The sequence below is a fragment of the Parambassis ranga genome, chromosome 16 (genome assembly GCF_900634625.1).
Source record: "Parambassis ranga chromosome 16, fParRan2.1, whole genome shotgun sequence".
NCBI classification, from domain to species: Eukaryota; Metazoa; Chordata; class Actinopteri; family Ambassidae; genus Parambassis; species Parambassis ranga.
Genome location: NC_041036.1, coordinates 10790817 through 10810148, shown reverse-complemented (window position 1 = coordinate 10810148; position 19332 = coordinate 10790817). Strand labels below are relative to the sequence as shown.

Here is a 19332-nt window from a genome sequence, read left to right as displayed (position 1 = left end):
CATCCTCAAGTTTCAAAAGGAATTATCCATTAAATCATCTTTTTAATGTCTGTACAAGATGTATTTCATTATCAAAACAGAGAAAAAATAAACTCAACATTACAAAATGATCTATAATACATGAAGTCACACCATAGAAAATGCCAAAAGATTCAAATGACCAGTGTAAACCTCACATTCTGTCAACAAAACTGACCATTTTTGGAAAATTTGATCATATTAGATCAGAAATCAGAGTCTTTACCCAAGACACTTTATTATGCTGTCAGACTTTGTCTGTATTCAAACAACATATTAAACAGCTTTAATTTTACAAACACTCCATGTGGCTAATTTACTATATACAATTCTTATTACCAGAAATAAAAATACATAACAGTACCAACTCAGAACATGCTCTCAAAGCAACAGGAGCCAAACACTTTCTAAGTATGTCACATGGTCAAAGAGTGGGTCTTCTAAAAGGCAAAAATGACTTGTATAGTAAAAAAGGATGATTCAGTAATAGTTATTCAAAGGAAAGATGAGGACCACTATTGAGATGACCCAGCATGAGTCTGCTGATGTTCCTCGAGTAGGTGTGGAAAAGCAAAGGCTTTGTCACATTCTGTGCACTCATACACAACTTCACCGACATGACTTTCTCTGTGATGCTTGAGAAGTGCCAACTGGCTGAACGATTTGTAGCACATATCACAGCGAAACTCTCCAGCATCCTTCTCAGCATGCTGTCTAATATGCGAAGACAGTTCCTGTACAGTGCTGAACCCTGCATGGCACCGGATACATTTGTATAGTGCTTTCTGAGCAGCCTCTTTTTGACGGTGCCTTCGCTCGTGTTCTTTCAGGTAGCGCTTCCTGGCAAATGTTTTTCCACAGGTCTCACATTTGAAAGAATTCTTGTTAGAATGTTGTGCATTTTGATGCTCCAAGAGGCTACTTTTAGAGGAGAACAACTCTGGGCACATGGAACAATTGTACAACTCCACTCCAGTCACATCAACCTCCTCCTCCTCCTCTCCTGCTGCATGATAATGATTCTGTTTGGATGTTTTGACTGTTGGTTTGGAGTATTTGGTCTCTTCTGTGGCCTGCTGTTGATTGAAACAGCGGTGCTGGTAAAAAGCACTGCGGCCCAAAAAGGTCTGATCACAATCTGAACACTCATAATTAACTGTTAGTGCCGGCTGTCGACTCTCATTTTCCTCAAACTCACATTCTGAGGAAAACAGCTCTTTGTCAGTTGTACCATCTGAATGCATGGGGAAATGATAAATCAAATCAGTGGTACTGGCAAAACACTCGTGGCAAACTGGACATGAGACATCATTTGACAGTCCTCCATCGTTGCCAACATGGCTGCTGAGATGACTGAGGAACTGTTGAGAGGTTGAAAAACTACTGTTGCACTGAGTACATGCGTATTCTCTATTGGGCCATACTGGTGATTGATGGTGGGTGTCCTTGTGTTTCTGCAGGTGAGACACATGAAGAAAATGTTTCTTGCAGTCTGTGCAAGAATATGGTCGCTCTTTGGTTTCCAGACAACCATGCTCTGAGAGCTCCTCCGGGTCCTTGAAGCGCTGACAACAAACACCACAACGGTATTTTAGTTCTGCGGTGAATACAAACGAGCTTTCAGAAAGCGACGCAGACTGTTCATAATGGCCTCTTGATGCTGAAGGAAGGGGTTGGTAAAATGACTCGGTGTGGCTTTTCCTATGCTCAGCTCTGCTGCTTTTGGAGCGAAACACACGGTTGCAGATATCACATGGGAAATTCTCTTCACGGTGGGTAGACATATGCTCCGCTAGCTGTGAATGCCCCGCAAAACTGAGGTGACACATTGAGCAACGGTGTGGACGACTCTTGCCATGGCTATGCTTGTGTTTACGCAGTGCAAAGACAGAGACAAACCCCCTTCCACATGTCTGACACTGAAATTCAGACTTGTGCATTCGTTGGTGCTGCTGCAACTGCGACGCTTGAAAGAAACATTTGCCACATTCGGCACATTCATGCGGTTTTTCACCCAGATGACACAGCTGATGATCTTCTAGATATTCAGATGTTGGGAATGTCTTACCGCAAACATGGCATGGAAAGTATGGTGCAGAGTCCGAGTCACTGTCCTCGCTTGTCCTAACTGCAGCATCATTTTCATCCTCATCATCACTTTCGACAGTTGTGGTGTGTTGAATGCTGGACTTCTGTTCACTGCTGCTTCTCTGATCCTTCCGCTCTTTTTGATGCCATTTTTTATAGTGCCTATACAATGATTTTTTGGCTGCGTACGCATGGCTACAGAACTGGCACTTAAATACGTCATCTGGGTGATCGTTATTGTAATGGTCGTATAATGCATCTCTCGTCAAAAATCGCTGATTGCACTGTTTGCCAACGTGGCAAGGAAAAGGCTTACTTGAATTATGAGATTTTTTGTGGATTTCAAAATCAGATAGGGCATCAAATACCTTGGAACAGTGTGAGCAAGAGTATTTTTTCTCACTTCCATGTGTCTTCATGTGTTTTTCAAGACTTCCTTGACTATTGCACACCCGCCCACACTTTGTGCATGTGTTGCGCTTTTTCTCCTGTTCTTCTCTTCCATGGTCCTCCAGATGACTAATGAGCAGTAAGCCATCTGTGAAACTCTTGTCACATTCAGAACACTGATACTGCACCACTTTCCTTTCTTTGCTTGAGCCACTTTGAACTTCATCTTCATCAGATTTTTGTGGGGAAGAGAGGCTATTCTGAAAAACCCCAGTAGTAGTAGTTTGTGAGCTGTTAGTGACCAAAAGAGCAGAGTCAGCCTCCACTTTCAAAGGGACTTCAAATTGGTTGGTGGCACTACCTCCATTTCTACATTTCCTGTAGTGACTTCGCAGAAGACTTTTATTCTGGAAGGACCTCTTGCATATTTTACACTTCATATGATGTCCACCTAAGTGCGTCTGCAGATGACCAGACAGTCCAGATTTATTTAAAAAAGACATGTTGCAGTGTGGGCAAACAAATGGTTGCGGGAGCTCATTTGTAATATCTGTATCCAGTTTACAGATTAAATTAGCACCACTGCTAACTTGAGCATCACAACTCTCTTCCAAGGGCTCCTTCTTGATATCTGGTATAGTCAACAAAAGTTGTTGTAAGGGAGCAGTTGACACTGGTGGTGCCATTGTTTCCAACTTGTGTGCACTCAAAAAATGCTCTTGGAGCTGTGAAAATATCAAAAAACGGGAACTGCAGTATGCACAAGAAAAGCCTTTTGGTGGACTTTGAACAGATGCGGATGTGGATAAACTTGGTGTTGAATCACAACCTTTTTTGTGACTTTCGATCTTGTCTGCAGAGAAAAACACTCCACATCTGTTACAAATAACTTTACTCAGCCGTTTCTCGGAGCACTTTAAAGCGTGACGCAGCAAGTAGTCCTTTCTTATGAATCTCTCACCACAACAGTCACAGAGAAAAGGCTTCTCTCCTGTGTGCAGGCGAATGTGTGCACTCAACTGCCAGTTATTTTTAAAACCACGAGGGCAGAAATTACAAAAGTATTTGTACTTTTTCTTGCAATACGGCTGTATATTCTGGAGCATGTGACTTCTCATCCCATCAAGCCGCCCCGTCAGATTTTCTGCATGGGGATTTGATTCTTGTACCGAAGAACGATTTGTTTGCTGGGAGATATATCCACAATTAAACACCTTCAAGTGCCTTTTCAGATTTTTTTCAAGGGAGAATCCCGAGCCACAGGTGGTGCAAGAGAACAACTTTTTGGTATGGAACATGTTGACATGTCGGGCGAGGTTAGACTGAGCTGGGAAGCTTTTTGAACAGACACTACACTTGAATGTCTCCTGCTCTTTGGCAGGCCTAATGCCAAACTTGTTTTGCCAACCTGTGCCAACATCATCTAGACTGATTTTGGGAATACAGACCTCCAGCTGCCTTCTTTTGCCTTTGCAGCAAGTCTGATGTACTTTCAGATGATCGTACCTTGAAAAGCAGCTGTCGCAGGCTTTACACCGATATGGCTTTACTTCATTATGTGTCAAAATGTGAAGTCTCAGGCGTCGTGGTTTCATGAAAGTCTTGGTGCAGAATTTACATTTGTACTCAGGTTCTTCTTGGGTTTTCTGAGATGCCTCTCTAAGAGCTGGCTGTTTGTTTGTAGCAGCACTTCTGACTTTTGATCCCCCTGTGTAAACACCGTCGCAGAAAGCTTCATGCTGCAAGCACATGGTCTTACTTGAAAACCTGTGGCCACAGTGTATACATGGATAAGGTTGCATACCAGTATGCGTAACAATATGTCTCAAGAGTAATGATCTGTATCTGAACCGCTGATTACAGTGAGGACACTTTAACCTAAGCAGCTTGGTTATGTTGGACTGTAAAGGCAATTTTTGGTCAGTTTGCCTTGTCTGAGGAGTGTTTTTGTTGGAATTGCTATGAGAAGATGACAAGGGAGCATTGTTCTCTGTCGTTTCCACACAGTCTTTCTGATGCTGCCCTAAATGTGAAACACCAAAGTACTGTCCACATCCTGAGCATAAACGCAGACGGTTTGTCTTGTGTGCCTGGATATGGATGTTCAAATGGTATTTTTTTCTAAATGTCCGTGGACAGTAGCAACATGGATGTGGTGTTTTTGTCTCAGCATTAGGCTGATGCTTGGTTTGAGAAGGTAAACACGACCTCATGTGAAACTGAAGGTATACTCTACGGTAAAACTGTTTTCCACAGTTGTTGCAGGAAAAGGGCTTGTCTCCAGTATGCTTGTCCATATGGTGCAGTAAACCCCGACGAGCTGTGAAACTGCATTTACAAAATGGACACTGATTTGAAGAGGACCCAGATATATGTGTAAGACAGTGCTTTCGTAGTATTTGGGCATCATCAAATACTTCTTTACACAAGGAACACTGCAGCTGCTCGGGTATATTCTGCTTTTCCACAAATTCCACAGGCTGCTGCGGCTTTGAAGAAGTTTTCTCTTCACGCTCAGCTGCCCTTTTTTCTGCCTTTCTGTGTCTGTCTAGATGTCTAAGAAGATATACAGGAAACTGGAACTCTTGAGGACATTCTGGGCATTTAAGCATTCCTTTTTTAAGATGTGTACTTCTGTGCTTGATCAACTCACCAACACTTGGTAGAATCTTTCTACAAACAGTGCACTGTATTCTCTTCTGGTGAACAGATTTATGAGCAATCAGATGGTAAGACTTCTTGAATCCTTTCTTACATTCCAAACAGCGGTATGGTCTTTCGCCCCGATGATTGTGCTCATGTCTCTTCAGTGACTGCAATGTGTCGAAGCATTTTCCACAAAACTGACAGCTCAGGGTAATTTTGCTGTTTTCCTGATCTGATTTCAGGTTCTCCTTAGTTTCTTCTTTTTTTCTACTGTTATCAGGTTCTGGTTTGGACATGGCTGAGAAAACTGAAGTCCTATAGGTAAACATTTTCCCAGTGAGTTGAAACAACTTGTGTTTTTTCATATGTCTATACTTTCCAGATGGATGAAAATAAACTGCTGGGCAGAGGTTGCATTTGTAACGTGCCTCGGTCATGGGGGCTGTTTGCTGCTGCGGTTTCTGTTGTTGTTGCTGCTGCTGTTGTTGTAAGGGTTGTTGATGAATACTCCTTTCCTTTGACTGTGCACACTGTTTTGCCAGGCGATTGATACATTCTCGGAAACAAGATGTTTTAATATGTCTGTGTCGATTGGATGCCATCGTAAAGCGTGCATGGCACAAGGGACACCTATATTTGCCACCAATTTTTCCCTTGCCATTAAGTGTAGCATTTTTGACACAATCCCGCAAGTGTCGAGCTCTGTTGAAGGAGTACTTAAAAAGCCGGGGACAAAGAGGACATTTATGCTTTCCTCTCAGCTCATGCTCCACTCCCTGAGAGTTCTTACCACTGATCTTTGTGCTACACTGGTTGACAGAACCTGTCACATGCTTCAGCATTTTAGTGTGCCCACTGCAGAGGTGCTTTTTGGCCTTAAGTGCAGAACAGAAACTTCTGCCACATGTTTTACATAGGTGTGTCTTGGATATATCCACCAGTTTCACATAACAATTCTGCATGTCTCCACTTGAATTGTTTGGTGCCACATCTTTTTGCAATGATGTTTTAATTTTGCTATTAACAGCATCAGGATTTGTTAGTGGACGTTTGGACTTCTTACATCTACCAGGCATGCGCAGGTGTTTCCCCAGACTACTAGACTGTGCAAAATACGATCCACATTCATTGCACTTATATGGTGTTTTGCCAGTGTGACCTCGCACATGTGAGATGTAAGGACATATTTTTGAAAATCTTAATCCACAAAAACGGCATCTGTGGCGGCCATGGCGATTTTCATTGTTTTTTAGGTTTGAATGAGAAGAGCGTTGAGGTCCTTTTTGGATTAATCCACACAAATGTGTCTCAGCTTGTTCTTTGTTCATAAGATAGAGATTGCAAGTTGCACAAAACTGAAAACTGTGCGCTGAATGGCAGCAATGGTGGTGTTCAATTAGATGATCAACACTAAGTGCTGTATGCTGGCAATATGCACACTGATACGAGTTGATCATTTCACCCATAGACTCCAACTTCTTTAACAAGACAACAGGTTGCAGCAATTTTCTCATTTTTTCAGAAGATTTAAATCGAGGTTCTTGTTTTTCTGAACAGTCCGTGCTATCCTTCTCAACAGTCTCTTCATGTTGGCCTGAATCTAGATTAATTTCACTGGGGTCACATGAGTCGTCTCCGGAGAGTGGTTCACCATATAGCATGCCAGGTAGTGACTGTTCTTCTGTAGAACTGAACTGTTCCAGTGATGTTCTTCCTGCATCTCCATTAGGACTTGATGGTTCCTGGGTGGCTGACCTTATGTGTAGTAACTGTTTATTGTCTGGAGACGAGGTAATATCTGTGTTCCCATCTGGACTTTTCTTTTCTGAATGAACAGTCATGTCTGTATTTGAGGTGCCAGCCTGTAAGCAGGATTCAAAAATACTGGAAAGATTGTTTGTGGTATCATCACGTGTCACTGCACAGGTGTTGCATTCTGCATCAACAGGGGATGTTGTACTGTCCTTTGTCTTGTCACTGATGTCAGTAGAGACACTGTCGCCAGCATCAGTGGAACCAGTATTATCTTTGTCAGTAGAGGAGGTAATTGTTAATCTCTCCTGTGGGCTGGAAGGAGGTTCATCCTTGCTTGAGCTGCCTGATTGTAAGCAAGATTCTGGACGACCGGGATCATTTTGCTTTTTGTTAGCACTAATTACAAGAGACTCACTATTGTCACTAATGTCATTGTCATTACCTGAACATGAGTGAGCTGCTAGTCTCTCTTGTTGGCTTGCTTTTTCCACTTCTAGACAAGGATGTCCATCTTTGCATAAGATATCCAATTGTAAGCAAGATTCTAATCCACTGGAACCATTTTGCTTGTTATTCTGGTCAATATCCATAGAGATACCATCACAATTGACATTGGAATCATTATTGTCATTATGTGGATAGGAGGTTAAAGGTATCTTCTCTTGTGTGCTTCTCATTTCCATTTCCAGACAAGCATGCTCCTCTTGGCTTAGGCTGTCTGACTGCATGCAACATTCGGGATTGCTGGCACCTTGCTTGTTTTTATCACTAAAAGAAAAAACATCACTAGTGGTACTGGGATCACTACAGCCTTGATCTGGAGTGGACTGCATACAGGGGTGAACATCACAACTGTTGCTTCCCAAGGTGCTTGTGTACTCCCTCAGTTCCTGAGTAGGAGCTTTAGGACAAATTTCCACAAAAGCTGCTTGAGCCTGAGTTTCTTTGTCTTCCCAGTCACCTTCAAAAGTTTCATCTTGACAGTTAGAACTGGGAAGTGGGAATTGATTCTCCACAACCTTTTCCACTGAAGTGGATTCTGCTACTTGGCTTTGTAAAATCTCTCTTTCGTCCTGCTCATTCGCACTCATATTCCCAACTTGGTTAACTGTGGAGTCTAGATTTTCATACCCCGTACTTTGGTAATTGACCAATTCTTTAATTTCTTTGCTTAACACTTTTTCATCCATGTGATCTTGATCCGTGTCAAAAGCAGTGATGTCATTTGGAGCAGTTAAAGTAATTCGCTCTTCCACTTTGTCATTTGGACACTTGTCGATTCCCTCTCCAGTCATGTTGTCATTGTGAAGGACTGAATTGTCTGAATCCTTTTCCTTTTTATGACCTTGTCTAAGATTTTTTTCGTCGTCCTCCCTTTGGTTCTGATGTTGCCAACCATTATACGCATTTCTATCATTCACTGACTCACTTTCTGTAGTTGTCATAAAGTAAGAGGCAGTAGAGGCCTGATCCTGTTCTGCACAAGATCTAACAGACTTTTCTGGACACTCCATCCTGTCCTGTGCTGATCCAGCAATGAATTCCCCTGCCTTCACACTGGATAGCAAATTTATATTATTCTCTGTATTAGGGCACCGACTCTCAGCTGGAAACATCACATTTCCTGCTTGAGGGAAAAACCATTCTGATGAGTTCTTTTTTATATCATTTGTAGTTTTTGAAAATGAGTTACCTGCCATGAATTTACAAGACGGTCTTGTTTCACCAGTCTCTACATCTGAGCAGCTGCTGACATCCGAGTAGGTCTCAAACATTGATGTAACATGCATTCCACAGTCTTTAATTCCTTGTAAATCTGTAGCAAAAGATGAAGAAAAAGTTTGCGATGTTGATAATCCACCTGTGGAAAAATGTGGGATGTCACTATTTTCCCCACTTGGCAAGTAATCCTTTTCCATTTGTTGTCCTTGAGCTTGCCACTCTGCTCCACTGCAGTATCTTTGATAATCACAGTAGGAAGTGGTATTTTCAATACTGGAATTTGAGCAATAGTTTGTGTTATAATTTGGGTTTGGTACAGGGGCTTCGTGCAGAGACGCTGAGCTAGAAAAACCATGATGTCCAATGAAGCCCTCAATGTGTGGGGAAAGCGTTTCTCCTGATTCCGAGGTTCTTAAAGTCCCGTTATCTGATGACAGAGGTGGGATGTTGTCAAAGTATGAATTCCACCCATGAGCCATTCTGTGCACAGACCGGAAGCAGGGGCTTAATGCACCCAATCCTGAAAACGCACAAAATCATAGAATCGGTATTGTGGTATTAAACACAGACAAACTACAACCCATATCAGACCAAAAGTGCAAACAGAAATAGAAAGCAATATTCTCACCTCCTCTTGGACATGCAGAGACTATCCAGACAGATGTGTCACCTCCAGGCAGGTGTGAAACCTGTATAAAAAAAAATATATGAATCCATTTTATTTGTCAAATATGCCACAAACCATGAAAAAAAATCTAAATTTGCAGTCCTAATGTCTTGTTTTTCATGTATGTGTTTGTATTGTAGGTTTTATTACATCCAAATACAAATAAGGAATAGAAAGGTCTCAGTTCTTATTAAATTACAGAGGGTTTTACCAACTGTGTCAGACCCTTGGATAGATCTCTGCCTAATCAGAGCGGATTCACACAGGGGTCAATTCAGCTGTTTTAGTACCTCTGATGCTGGCTCAGAGGCACAGCAGTGGTGCAACAACATGATTCACGATTCTGCCTTTGTCAGAACAGAAGTAAAGGTGCAACAGCACTGCAACCTTTAGAAGCCACTGGATGAACATGGATACGTTACCAATTCCCTGGAATACCCATAGGGAACCCAATACCAGACGCACTTCTTAACTTTATCTTCTAGGAGGTAAACACTGTTTTTATTTAGGACAGTGCAAATGACTAAGGAATTTTAAGAAAATATTCCAGTACCGGCACTGGGGCAATAACTTTTAAACCTGGTATTAAAATGTCTGGTGGCATGTAGATCTTGAAGATATCTGTCCAGGTTATTTAAATATTTTTACTAGCCTTAAAAATGTGCATTTTGTCTATTCAAGATTGTATTGCAATACAATAAAATACAATAGTTCCAAACAAGAATCAAGAATTTTGTTAATAAAACATTTAAGGCTTTTAAACCCAACAAATATGCCCATGTACACTTGGTTCATGGCTTTAACCTTTTGAATACTTAAAACGTAAGAATTAACATGGGATGTTAGGAACAGGCTGAAAACCTTTACACCTGTAAGCAATGGCCTCCACAATCATACAACATTCTCCGATGGCAAAAATGCCTCAGGGCCACAGCCAGGGTCAGCATTGTTCCCCATCTACCACGAGAGGTGAGGTGGCAGTACCGAGGGTGTCGCACCGGCACAAAGGTGAAGGCTAGACGCTTCGAGAAGAGACGCAAAGCCATGCGGTAAGTGCAAGGCTGGGTGTCTTGCATTGTTTATTATTAACAGATGGGCTATGCAGGACTCATATGAGGATGGATGTCATGGTTCCTACTAGAACTGTTCGGCGATTCTCCAACAACAACCCTTTGATTACCAGCAACATCAAGGACCTCTTTAACCAAAAGAAGAGAGCCTACAGAAGGAAAGTGGAGCAGAAACTGCAGCTGGACAGCACAAGAGATGTGTGGGACAGGATGAAGACCATCACGGGATGCAGCTCCAAGAGCGGGAGCACAGTGGAAGGGGACAAATGCTGTTGAATGTGAAGTAATCATTCCCTTATCCCACCGATCTTCCAATGACACCTCACCCGCTCTGTCACCCACTGGGGAGGGAAACGCCCACCCACTCGCATTCACAGCAGCTCATGTATATGCAGAGCTGAAGAGACCACGTACCAGCAAAGCAGTCTGGCCGGACGGTGTGTGTCCTAGGCTACTCAAGAGCTGGATGCTACAGCACATTTATAACCTGAGGATGCAGCTTGGGAGGGTCCCAGTGCAGTGGAAAACATCCTGCATCGTTCCTGTTCCAAAGAGACCACACCCCAAGGAGCTGAACAACAGTCTTGAAGACTATGGAGCAGCTACTGCTACACCACCTTAGACCCAAGTCCAACATGCACTCGATTCACTGCAGTTTGCCTATCAAGAGAAAGTGGGTGTGGATGATGGCATCCTCTACCTGCTTCATTGGGTACTCTCGGACATGGACGGGGGAAGTAGTGCTGTGAGGATTATGTTTGATTTCTCCAGCGCCTTCAACAGCATCAACTTGCTACCAAGTGACAAGCTGGAAACAATGGATGTGTATCTACACCTGGTGAGGAGGCTGGGGTCCTTCTACATCTGCCAGAAGCTGCTTCAAATGTATACCAGACAGTCATTGCCAGCGCTCTCATCTATGCAGTGGTGTGCTGGGGAAGCAGCACCAACAAGAGGGATGCCGCACAGCTGGACAAACTGGTGAGAAAGGCTGAATAAATAGTTGGTGCTGAGCTGGACTTTAACATCTGTAGCTGAGAAGAGGATCCTCAGCAAGATATTGTCCATCCTGGACACCCTCTGCATCAGACCATCATCAAGCAGAGGAGATCCTTCAGCGACAGACTGTTGTCTCTGGCCTGCTCCACACTGGAGAAAGTCAATCTAGCTAGAGTGGGATTGAATCCAGATAGCTTTTAAGATGGATACATTCAGACCAAACACACACAAACACACTCAATCCAGCTTAACCTAGCTTCTTTGTTGTCCTCCAAACCGCTAGGTGGCACATTGTAAAATTCAGAGATCTTTCAGGCCCAGTCCCCAGCGTGAACGGGGTCTTACATGTCTTCTAGATACACTGTATATACAATATTTATGTATATTTGCACACCTTAATTTCCACTGTACATTGCACATACCTTGGTGTAGTGTATTTTATTAGATATTGCATATAGTAAATAGCTCTTGTATTTTTGCACATGTGATGCTGGCACCCAGCATCCAACAACAGTATTTTTCCCCATCTATGAATAGTCTATTCTGTACATGCACTAATTTGCTTTTTATGTTATTACCCTATGTTTATATCCTTATGCATGCTATGCTGTCTGTTCCAATGCTGCTACTGGATACCTGAATGTACCCCCAGGGTAGGCCTGCCTGTTTAATCGTTATAAAATCACAATGTCAATTCACCCCTGCGCACAATTCAGTTTTTAAATGACTTAAAATCGAACCTGTCACTGTGAGTATGTAGCGGCCATTTCTTGTGTATGTTTTAGTTGGTGTGATCGTTTTCTCTACTTTGTTACCTTCAAAACAAACGCGTTTGTAACATTTTCTGTTTAGATTTGACTTCAGGATACCCCCTGAAACAAACTTCTAATTTGGACGAGAATTACGAGTGTCTCTCGTGAGATTTCCAGCACGAGTAAAGCTAGCGGCTATTGGCGATCTACAAGCCATTGATTTAGCTGTATAGCCAATCATCTTAGCTTTCTAACGAGGGTATGCGTTGTGAACCAGGGGTGCCGTTTTATGTTTCTTCTGCTGGGTGCTCGCCATGCATGCATGACTTGTTGCTATTAAGTTTTGACACGGTGCACATTAGTCTTGCAGTAAAACACACATTAGATCAATTAACAGCAGGCATGAACACATGTGTGCTTTTCCTATTAAGTTTTGACACGGTGCACATTAGTCTTGCAGTAAAACACACATTAGATCAATTAACAGCAGGCATGAACACATGTGTGCTTTTCCTACACATGCATGCACACTCGCACACACACACACACGCACTCTTTCACAAACACACACAGTCTATGCAATACGTTGATACGTAGCAGGGGAGTGGTCATCAGCAAATCAATCACAACTGTAGGCTGGCACACGTGGATGCTCAGCAATCTCCGCTCTGACCCGAAGCAATTAAAGACAATGTATTACTATATGTCCAAAATGATTCTGTTTTTGATGCTGCACTTCAATGGCCAATTGATGCTCCTTTTCTTTAGACACTGAAGCCTCAAAATGTGGAAAGACATTTCAATTAGCCAATTTAGAGCCATGTTCAAGCTGTATGGTACTGTTGGTTTGTTTTGTTTTCATGAAAAAAACAATTGTGATTCATATTTTTCCCTCCTGCAGGCCTACCTCAGGGATTAATAAAGTATCTATCTTTTTTCTGAGTCCAGCTGTTCAAATCCATGAGATTTCTAGACATTCCGAATTCCTATACATGTGCTCTGTATTTGTTCTCAGTACATTTTTTTCCTTCTGGGAATTATGCAACATACTTCCTCCTTCTCTGAGGGGAACTGGGAATAGAATATCTGTATGTCTCTATCACCTTCGGGCACAAATGCCAGATTGGGCTTTGTTGTGCCCAGCAAAGACAAAGGTTGCATCGACGAAGCCAGTAAATTACTCACGAGTTTACTACTCTTTGTACAGCAGGTCCTTCCGATACAGCTGATCATCCCCCTCATTCAGAATCCCCACTACATGTGTCACTTTTGCTGCTTAGAAGATATTATGTACTACAACAACTGCATACCTACTCTACTTTTGTACTTGGCACAATCCAGAATGAAACTGAAAACTGCATTCTGCAGTGTACCTATTTACAGGATGCCTCAGAACTGTCAAGCGGCTATGTTATTAACCTGAATACAGAGAGAGGACTGCATTCTAAGAGTGAAAAGGCAAAAATGAGGTAGAAGATGCTTTTTTGTATTTGCTCCTGAACAAGGTGATTCCCGCAGTGAAACACAATGTCAAGTTAGATAAACAGCGAAGCGAAGGCAAAAGCTTGTAAACAGGTTCAATTTGTGTTTTAAAAACCCTTTAAAGTCAACAACTGTGCTGATTTACAGCCTTCTTCCTGCTGGAGGAAAAGACCTGAAAATGTAGACAAACATCACTCAACATAACCTACTGGAACACCTCAGCTATCCACTAACGGTGATCCTCTCCAGGAACCTGGGTGCCTGCACCTTCAAGTAAAGGCTGACTCCTGAAATTACCCCAACAGGACATCTTTCAAAGCTTATATCAAGGAAGAAAAAATACCCACAGTATATCAAGTACATTTAAGCATTTCTAAAAAAAACTGAAGACTGTATTTTCTGAGACTAGAAGTGGCTGATGACAGTTGCTGATGAGCCAGTACCACACTGAAACTGTTCTGTGCACATCCATCACAGTGTGATTTGGAGGAACCACAATACAGGAGAGACACAGACTGTAGTGCGAACAGAACACAAGTACTAGTGCCATGGTACCCATCCACCAGAGTCTCCTGATACCCCAACCTAATCTGGGCTCAATGGGAAAAGCACAAAAGGCCTGCCTACATATATATATATACACTCAACAAAAATATAAACGCAACACTTTTGTTTTTGCTCCCATGTTTCATGAGATGGACTTGAAGATCTAAACTTCATTCCAGATACACAATATTACCATTCCTCTCAAACATTGTTCACAAATCTGTCTAAATGTGTGATAGTGAGCACTTCTGCTTTGCTGAGATAATCCATCCCACCTCACAGGTGTGCCACATCAAGATGCTGATCTGACATCATGATTAGTGCACAGGTGTACCTCAAACTGCCCACAATAAAAGGCCACCCTGAAATGTGCAGTTTTGTCTCACAGCAAAATGCCACAGATGCCACAAGCATTGAGGGAGCGTGCAATTGGCATGCTGACAGCAGGAATGTCAACCAGATCTGTTGCTCGTGCATTGAATGTTCATTTCTCCACCATAAGCCGTCTCCAAAGGCGTTTCAGAGAATATGGCAGTACATCCAACCGGCCTCACAACCGCAGACCACGAGTAACCACACCAGCCCAGGCCCTCCACATCCAGCAGGTTCACCTCCGAGATCGTCTGAGACCAGCCACTCAGACAGCTGCTGAAACAATTGGTTTGCATAACCAAACAATTTCTGCACAAACTGTCAGAAACCGTCTCAGAAGCTCAACTGCATGCTCGTCGTCCTCATCGGGGTCTTAACCTGACTCCAGATCGTCGCCGTAACAGACTTGAGTGGGCAAATGCTCACATTCGATGGCGTCTAGCACGTTGGAGAGGTGTTCTCTTCACGGATGAATCTCGGTTTACATTGTTCAGGGCAGATGGCAGACAGCGTGTGTGGCGTCGTGTGGGTGAGCGCTTTGCTGATGTCAATGTTGTGGATCGAGTGGCCCATGGTGGTGGTGGGGTCATGGTATGGGCAGGCATCTGTTATGGACGAAGAACACAGGTGCATTTTATTGATGGCATTTTGAATGCACAGAGATACCGTGATGAGATCCTGAGGCCCATTGTTGTGCCATCCATCCATGAACATCACCTCATGTTTCAGCAAGATAATGCACGGCCCCATGTTGCAAGGATCTGTACACAATTCTTGGAAGCTGAAAATGTCCCAGTTCTTGCATGGCCAGCATACTCACCGGACATGTCACCCATTGAACATGTTTGGGATGTGCTTGACCGGCGTATACGACAGCGTGCACCAGTTCCCACTAATATCCAGCAACTTCGCACAGCCATTGAAGAGGAGTGGACCAACATTCCACAGGCCACAATAGACAATCTGATAAACTCTATGCGAAGAAGATGTGTTGCACTGCATGAGGCAAATGGTGGTCACACCAGATACTGACTGGTTCTGAGTCCCCAGACCGCCAATAAAGCAGAAACAAAATACACATTTCAGGGTGGCCTTTTATTGTGGGCAGTTTGAGGTACACCTGTGCACTAATCATGATGTCAGATCAGCATCTTGATGTGGCACACCTGTGAGGTGGGATGGATTATCTCAGCAAAGCAGAAGTGCTCACTATCACACATTTAGACAGATTTGTGAACAATGTTTGAGAGGAATGGTAATATTGTGTATCTGGAATGAAGTTTAGATCTTCAAGTCCATCTCATGAAACATGGGAGCAAAAACAAAAGTGTTGCGTTTATATTTTTGTTGAGTGTATATCCCAGAAATTTAGTTGAACATCAGCTTTCTGAATCAGGTATATGATCCAACAGCTAATGAATGTTTCTATAACAATAACACACAAATCAAAACAAGGTAACAAAGTGCAAACAAATGCACATAAATGCAGGAACACATTTGGAAAAGCCAGATGACATGGCACTGTCCATGTCTTTAAAAAAGCTCTAACCAGATGATGATCCATGGGTGCTACTTTAACCATCTCCACAATATAACCAAGCAAGTGTTACACAGATAAGATGTTCAACATAGTCCATTGTCTACATTGTCCTGAACTGTGCAATGTCCAATGGCATACAGACTGAGTCTGGATGGCAAGTTACTGTTTAATACTGTGACAGTGTAATACACTCCACTATACTGCAGACACATTATGAAATGATTTTTTAGACTCAGACAGCCAATTTTGCAGGATTGCAAAAGAACACAACTATATTGTAGGACAGCCACCAGGAGTTAAGGTTGTGTCATATGGTTTCTATTGGCAACCACCATCATACCATTTTGTATTGTTTTATGGAAGTGGTTCTGCATGGGCCCAACATTATTTAAACAACATAGTTGATATAATCACAGCTTCCATCAAATCAGACCACCTGTGAGTATTACAGTATTTCAGCAAACAAAGAATTGTATCACAAAATTAACATTATATCACTTATGACAATACTGTTTCTCAATCAATTTGTATACTCAAGCGCAAAATTTGTACACCGCTACTGCATCAGCTGAGCAATATTACCTCACAGATTAAGAAGAGTATGAATAATTTTAAAAATACAGACATTGTTATGTGTGCACTCAAAACAATAAAGATTGTATTATAATAAATATTGTTTTCTCTAGCCTGACATACTGATGATATGAAATATGAAATATATATATATATATATATATATATATATATATATATATATATATATATATATATATATATATATATATATATACACAGAAACAGAACAGAAACTAGCAGGTGCAACTTTGTCACCCTTTCCTGGCGTGTTATCCACTTGATCCTGCAACATAACCTGGACACCACACCTAACACAGGTGAAGAAGTCACACAGCAGGTCTGTGTCTGCAGAATTATAATTGGACATCATCCAACATGCTTGTGACTGATATATAAAATATTTTAAGCACAATGACAGGGCATTGTGTGTATTTACTTCAGCAGAGGGCTGACAACTTTGTTCATGTGTGTAACTGTGCATAATATTTAAATCTAATGAAGCAATCATCCCACAAATTTAGAGCTGACACCAGGTAATTTGACAAAATGTTTTCTTGCAAAATTATATTCCGCTGTAAGTGATAAATCTGCGCAGAGATGTGTGTGATAACTAAGAAGCTGCGTGCTGCTCTTGTCTTGGTTATGTTGTTGTGCGACTGTGTGGTTTTTAGCCAGACCGGGCACTGGACCAAAATAACAGAGTAAGATAGAATCAGCCCACCAAACACATCAGCAATCACAGCAGACGTGCCTGCTCTGACTCCAGACACGTATTTGTTGATTTTATAACGTTAGCTTATGTTCCGACGGGAGCTAGCAAGCTAGCTACCCTGGTATATAGCATGATGCTAGCTAGCATCGACACAAGAACAGCTAATGGTTTAACTACAGCTGGTCTAGCCGGACCTTCTTACCAGATCAGAGCTCCGTGTTGCTTATGGTTGCTCCACCGCTTAATATCCGTGGTAGTTTATCGGCTGCATGTTCTGTCTTTTGGCGTCCGGAGACATCAACATCGGCTCCGTTTGTCAGTATGAAGAGATGAATCACCCTCCTTGCTAACGTCTTCCGTCTTTCCAAGGGAATCTGGTTAGGAGAACCCCTTTCTTCTCAGTACACTGAGCCGATGGAGCTCGTTCAATCAAAAGCCTGTTTTTATCAGCACGGTGTGGGTTTCACGGCTTGCTGTACTGTGGATAGTACCGTCAGATTAAGTCCAGTCTCCATTTTCTTTATTTGCGCATTTACGGACAATGTGCCCGAAATTATGCGTAACTTATACAACTACGTGCTTATAACCAATAACAAGGTGCGAGGAGTCCGAGAAAGCCCACCCCTCCATGTTCTATGGCTGTCGCCACCACAGTCTGACGGGGCGGTAGCACGACTCCTTCCGGTCCACCGCGCTGCGGTTCCCTCTTTGGAGCTGCAGCTGCTCCTGCACTGCCTGCGTGCCACAGATCACAAAGTCCGTTCCAGTCAGTAAGGTGCTCAGCGAGGCTGCAGCGCGTCCTCGTGCAGATGCAGACTTGAAAAAGTGTCATCATTTCTTATTCGAGCCCTAAAACTGATAGTACCTACTTAGAGGTGCAGGATTTAAAGGGTTAACAAGTTCCCTGCAACCATTTTGTGGGCAAGACTTGCTGCAAAATGGCGCCACGTCGACGTGTGCTGGTCCACTACTAAAACCCTTTTGGTTGAGGAGGCATGTAAGACCCAGGTCCCATGAGGGATAAACACAGAGAGGAGACATGTAAAGCCCTGACCCATACCTTTGATATAAAAGATGAACTTGTGGATGCATCTTGTTTTTATGGACTGGGACTATTGTTTTCGACTGGTGCTCCTTTTTAAATGCTGAAAATATGCAAATGACCATGTAATTAATCCTATGTTGATTGATCTGTTGTAATGCAGACCTGAAAACTGTTGATTATCCGACTTGTGACAAGTCAGATAATGGACTATAAACCACTAAGGTTCTGAACCTGCCACCTAGTGGCAGACAGGTAATTGTTGTTTCTTTTGCTTTCTTTAGTGGAGTCAATCCATGTATCTCACAATAAAAGTCACTGGATCATGCTTTAAGGGTTTGCTCCATAAATGTTTGTTGTTCTCCATGACTTTGGGAGATCGCTTTTTATGTCAAGACCAGCTGCACGGTCTGTACATACACAATGCCTGGAATGACACCACATCACCCACACTAAAGCTCCTGCACAGACTGCTGTCAGTATCCTTTTTGGCTCTCGGGTATGTGGATATAAATCCCTCACCCCTCCCCCCATTTTGAAATACATAACGGCCCCTACAATGTGGTGCTCCCCTGCAATTTTTACATCCTTCAAAAATCCATTTGTGTTCAATTGTGTCAAAAGTCAGTGGTGTGCTGTTGCACTGTTCCAACAACAGGTGAAGTTTGTCATGTAGAAGAAGTATCAAAATTTGAGACCATTTTTGGCATAGTGGCCAAATCTGGTACTACAGAACCATGTGCCGCACACAAGCCAAAAGCGACTTTTTCTGCCCAAGTGCAATCACTAGAAAAAGAGAAGCGCCAGTAGGTCATGACACTCAAGACTACAGGGGTAGGTACCATAAAGCTTAAGAGGTGTATTCTCAATGTGCTCACATATGATCCAGTTAGGAGACGCTAATACATCATTCTCCCCATTCTGATCACTCGTGCAACAATTCTGGATGCAAAGA

General features: G+C 42.6%; 1 protein-coding gene across 2 annotated transcripts; it reads right to left on the bottom strand.

Moving 5' to 3' along the window:
• Positions 1-45: 45 nt before the first annotated feature.
• Positions 46-17984, bottom strand: znf1035 (zinc finger protein 1035). 2 transcript variants are annotated; one of them, XM_028424905.1, is made up of 3 exons: positions 17538-17984; positions 9248-9308; positions 46-9139 (listed from the first exon to the last, which is right to left on the bottom strand). In XM_028424905.1, the coding sequence occupies exon 3, from the start codon at positions 9096-9098 to the stop codon at positions 534-536; it is 8565 nt and encodes a 2854-aa protein (XP_028280706.1). In that variant the 5' UTR covers positions 9099-9139; positions 9248-9308; positions 17538-17984; the 3' UTR covers positions 46-533. The 2 variants fall into 2 exon arrangements, with proteins under 2 accessions (XP_028280706.1, XP_028280707.1); XM_028424906.1 differs by lacking the exon at positions 17538-17984 and adding an exon at positions 9866-9918.
• Positions 17985-19332: the final 1348 nt, after the last annotated feature.

What these genes read in the sequence shown, in the direction of transcription:
- znf1035 (XM_028424905.1), bottom strand. Translation starts at nt 9,098, where the DNA reads ATGGCTCATGGGTGGAATTCATACTTTGACAACATCCCACCTCTGTCA.